General features: G+C 37.8%; 1 protein-coding gene across 2 annotated transcripts in view; it reads right to left on the bottom strand.

Moving 5' to 3' along the window:
* Positions 1 to 4,680, bottom strand: part of ABCC12 (ATP binding cassette subfamily C member 12) — a 95,483-nt gene extending 90,803 nt beyond the window's left edge. For both annotated transcript variants that reach the window (XM_045293798.1, XM_004704692.2), the window contains exon 1: positions 4,562 to 4,680. In XM_045293798.1, coding sequence (XP_045149733.1) covers positions 4,562 to 4,680 — 119 coding nt within the window. The remainder of the gene's footprint in view (positions 1 to 4,561) is intronic.
* Between the last annotated feature and the right edge of the window lie 723 nt (positions 4,681 to 5,403).

Consider the following 5,403-nt stretch of genomic DNA (forward strand, 5'->3'; position numbering starts at 1 on the left):
TGAGGACCTAATGATGGGGGCTTGAGGGGAGAGGAGATGTTTTGAGAGTGATGAGGCCAATGAATGTGCAAGTGCACTTTACACGATTGCTGTATATGTGGAGTGTGATGGCAGTTGTATGAGCCCCTAATAAAATGATTAAAAATAATAATAATAAAAAATAAAGACCATATACAAAAATCCAATGCACAACATCACATTCAATGTGACAAAACTGAGAACCTTTCCCTTAAAATGGGATCTAGCCAAGAGTGGGTGCCCCCCTTTCACAACTTTTTTTTTTAGATTAACTTGTCACCAAAGACTTCAAGTCTATTTTAATTTTACTTTTCCTCCTCTTTTTTATTTTTCACTATTTAGATTTGAAGGATAAGGAATCTGGAGGGGGTTTTGTTTTGTTTTTAAAGAAACATGCCATATACATTTACACAGCTCTTCTAAAAAAATGAAATCAATAACAATATCCTATTGAACCTTCCATGTATTTATCATTTTTCATTCCCTTCTCACCCAGCCTTATTCAACATCATACTGGAAGTCTTAACCAGACCGTTACAAAACAGAATGAAACCAAGGGAATACAAATAGGCAAAGAAAAAGCAAAACTCCCTCCATTTGCAGAAAATATGACTTTATAACGAGAGAACCTCAAGGACTCCAACCAAAAAAAACTATTGTGAACAATTAATGACTATGATAAAGTAACAGGATACAAGATTAGCAAGCTGAAATCAATTGGATTCCTGCATTCCAGAGAAGAGACCTCCAAAAAGGCATCATTTAACAATACCATTTATCATAGCCACTGAAAGGCTGAAATGTCTAAGAATAAATCTAACCAACGAAACAAAAGACCTGTACAAAGAAAACTACAAAGAACATTCTTATAAGAAACCAAAATAGACCTACACCAATGGAAGAATATCCCATGTTCACAGAAAGGAAAACTTAGTCTTGTGAAAATGTCAATACTTCCTAAAGAAAAAAACAAACAAAACAATTTCAATCCAGATCTCAACTTCATTTTTTAAAGAAATAGGAAAACTAATTACCAATTTCATATGGAGAGAGAAGGGGCCCAGGATAAGCAAAGAACTTCTCACAAAAAGAACAAAGTAGGAGGTCTTGCACTACTTGACCTCAAAACCTACTATGCAGCCACAGTTGTCAAAGCTGCTTGGTACTGGTACAATAATAGCTACATAGACCAATAGAACAGGATAGAAAATCTAAAAGTATCCACCTATAAGTAACTTATTTTGACAAAACCAAAAACTACTGGGAAAAGGACACTGTATTAAACAAACAGTACTGGAAAATTGGATCTCCATCTGCAGAAGAAAGAAACAGGACATATACCTCACCCCATGCACTAAAACTACGCCATGCTAGATTAGAGCCCTAAATGTAAACCCCAGAATTATCAGGATAATCAATGACAAAATTGGGACAAGCTTAAGGACATTATTGCAGGGTATATACAGACTACCAAATATAATAAAAGAAGTACACAAAGTGGAAGATTCTGTGTACACAAAATACAAAAAAATAGATGAGTGGGAGCTATTAAAAATAAAACACTTGTGTATATCAAAAGAATTTATCAAAAGAGTAAATTGAGAGCCCACAGATTAGGAAAATATCGTTAGCAATGACCCAACAGCTAAGGGATTGATTACTAAAATATATAGAATTCTGCAAAACCTCAACAAGAGAAAAATAACAATTCAATTAAAAAGCAGGCAAAGAACATGAACGGACAATTTGCAAAGGATAATAAATGAAAAGGCTGAAAATCACTAGGCATCCTGGAGATGCAAATCAAAACAAAGATGAGCCATCATCTTATACCCCAACAATAGCCAAATGCAAAAACAGTAAAAAACATAACAACAAATGCTGCAGAGGCTTCAGACATATTGGACCTCTTATACACTGAAGTTGTAAATATGTACAACCAATGTGGATATTGATGTGACGATTCCAAAAACAACTGGTAATAGAAATACCATACAACCCAGCAATCACCTTTGCTGAACATACACCCCAAAGAAACGAGACAGAACACCAACAGACATATGCTTGCCCATGTTCATTGCAGCACAGTGCACAATATCAAGAAGTTGGAAACAACTCAAAGGCCCATAAGTACAAAGGATCAAGAAAATCTGGGACATACACACACTGGATACAATGCAACCCTAAAAAACAGCAATGAAACATCTTTTGACACAGATGGACTTGGAAACCTTATGCTAAGTGAAGTCAGTCAATCACAAAAGGGCAAAAATTATATGAGTACAGTACTGTAGGGATAAATGCTAAGACAAAGGAAGGCATCCAATCCTCTAACCCTGTCTCCCAAGCAGTGAAGTAGAGAGCCTGCCCATGAAGCATCTATCACCTCCTTTATATTTACATCTGAAAAATCACTCTGACAGTGAAGAGCTCAGCTGGGTTCAGTTTCTCAATATGCAGAGAGAGGGAGATTATTATTCACTTGTTGTCATAGAACATTGTGCTAATGAACAATGAATAGACACTCCCACAGGAGTGATAAACTAACCTTACTGGAAATTCAAGTTAAGATGAGGGAAATAAGAGGCAATTACAGAGAAGGCAATTACACTTCTGTTGGTGGATAAATTGGGTTGTGCAACCTCACATTGGAAAAACTTGTTTAATAATATTTATACAGAACCCAAGGGGACAATAAGAATAGGTGCAGTACTATGTTCCTAATGGGACACTTTTGACCTATTTTTGATCCAGCCATTGGTGAACCCAGTCATGCGCAATAGACTACTAGGACTTTAAAATCTACTTTCAAGGTGCACAACATCCTTCATAGGCCACACCAAAAGGATTCCATGTGGAAATCCTCCTAAGGGACCTGGACTTTATCTCAAACTCACTTCTAGCAGACTTAAGGAACTGACATATTCCCTTGGACTTAAGGCTGAACTGCCCTAGTTTGGGAAGAAGCAGATGACTGCTATCCTAGGGTTTGGGAATTGGTGCTCATTGTACTTTGGTTCAGATCTCTTGCTTTGAGAATGCCCAATGAATGGTGGTACAAGACTGTCATATATTTACTCTTTTAATGCCCTACTCTCTTTCTTATGACATGTTTCTGCTTTTGTGAATGAGTGCTATTGATATTTTGCTCTATTACCAACTCCCATTGTTTGTGCAAATAGTGTCTAGTCACTTAAGAATTTAATCTGTACATGTCAATAATTCATGTATTGTGGTCTGAAACCAGCCCATACTTGTATAATTTCTTTTTCTCAGTGGTGTTTTCAAATTCTATACCATTGGCTACATTAATGACACTGTCAATAGACTTATATTTTTGCCCCTGAGAATGATTTATAATGTTCTCTACAATAAAATGATAATTATGTCTCAAAAGTGGACCAGTGAAATATATAAACCACGGGTATATGAATGCATTTGGGGTTTGTACTTAATTCTAGCCCCAATCTAAGAAAAAATAGTTCATATTACATGGCCCTTTTTGATATTCACACTCATAGAGAGACCATAGACGGTGTTGATGCTATAGCAAAGTGTGGTAAAGAAAACAGAAGTGCCTGGTTATCAGAAAAAATAGCAGGCAGGGTCTTAAAGGATGGTCCTAAAACAAGCAGCCAACTAAGTGAGGCATCAACTAAGTTTACATGGAATGAGCACCACCAGCCTTTGTGATCTCAGTATTACAAATAATAAAACCCAAATACAAAGAAGGGAATGGTATGAGAGCTTAAATTGTGAACACTTGGTTTGCAGAAGGCAGATGAGAGTGAAAGTCCAAAATTCATTTGCAGGGTCCCCATATTTACTAAGCCTCTGGTGAAGCCCCTCTGAACACAGGCCAAGTATGTGAATAGCCTTACTAGCAGAAAGCACTGTAAAGTCAATTATAGTAGATATATTTAGGTTGAAATGTAGTACCATGTCATTGGATCTCCGCCTTTCGACTCATTTAGAAGTTATTTCTGTTTTAAATATTTTCTGCTTTCTTTTCAATTGAGGTTTTTCTATGTTGTGTGTAGTCATTGTTGCTGAGATTTTGCTTGTTTGTTGTCTGGCTTCCTGCTTGTGTTTTGTATTATATTCAGCAGACGAGGCCCAGGCTAGGTAAATCTATATAGAAAGTGGTTTGGCAGGGGAGGGATGGGGGAAATTGGGAAGCTGACAAAAATGAATACAATAAATTTTTCTGAAATTGATTGTGATGATTGTACAGCTCTTCTTAATAATGATTGAATTCTTAAATTGTATGCTATGTGAAGTATTTGCCAGTAAAACTTTAAAATATATATTAATACAAAGCAGTTAAATTGGGTCTGGTATATGCAAAGTTCTCCTTAAACATCAACTATTATCTAGCTCTCATCCAAAGCAAGAGGAGGCAAGAAATACATCATGTGTAGATAGATGGACAGACAAAAGGACAGGCAGAAATTCTGATCAGAAATAAACTGGTCATCTTGATCCCTAGAGGTTTTGCCTGGACACTGTCCTAAAAAGGCCTTTAAGCCACATCTTTGCTTACCTTGCGTAGGGCCGTACTGGGATCATGGTCTTCAGGCTGGGGTCATATCGCTCAGAAAACGACCTCCTTCTGCCTCTCCGGTCCAGATCTGAGATAAGATAGGGGCCTTCACCCACCATTTTGATGCCGGCCTGGTATTCTGGACTCTTGGTCTTTGGACACTTTCACTCTGCAGTAGAGACATAAGAAGGTTCACTAAGAATGAACACTTTGTAAAGGGATCGGCCAGCCCCTATTCAATCTAAACCCACACTATGATCCCTTACACCTGATTTCACCAGTTAGTTTCCTCAGTTCTTCGTACTTCAACTGCACTCTGATGCTACTATATTTGCAAGAACATTCAGTTTCCATTCTTTTTCCATATTGAGTTAACTGAAGGAAGGGAAAAGCCCCAAGAAAGTGAGTACACTTTCTTTGCATGACCTGGAGTGGAGTTCATCTGAGACCTCCCTTCCTCCACATTTCCTATGATACCCAGAAGCAAGTAATTCACCTCTACCATTCAATGGGCAGAGACCATCAGCAGGCTCCCATGGCTGCACATCAGTGACCTCAACCCCCATAGCCATTTAAGCAGCCTAAAATGAGAGGGCCTATCCCATTCACTAGCTACCAACCTCCCTAACTCACCCATAGAGGAATGGTTCAGAAATACACTTCTGATACAAGATGGGCTGCTCTGATTTTCTCCACTTCATAAATCTTAAATTTGGGTAGAGTTATTTAGAGAAGGGGTATATGTGGGAACAGAGTCGGCACCATCTTCTCCCACATAGACCAAAGAATCAAAAAAGGCAGAGGGGTTGGATAAAACATGGGCACAGAGAATTTTAGTCTGG

Source organism: Echinops telfairi, unplaced genomic scaffold, assembly GCF_000313985.2.
Source record: "Echinops telfairi isolate 266 unplaced genomic scaffold, ASM31398v2 ScPeMD7_2291;HRSCAF=2852, whole genome shotgun sequence".
Lineage (NCBI taxonomy): Eukaryota > Metazoa > Chordata > Mammalia > Afrosoricida > Tenrecidae > Echinops > Echinops telfairi.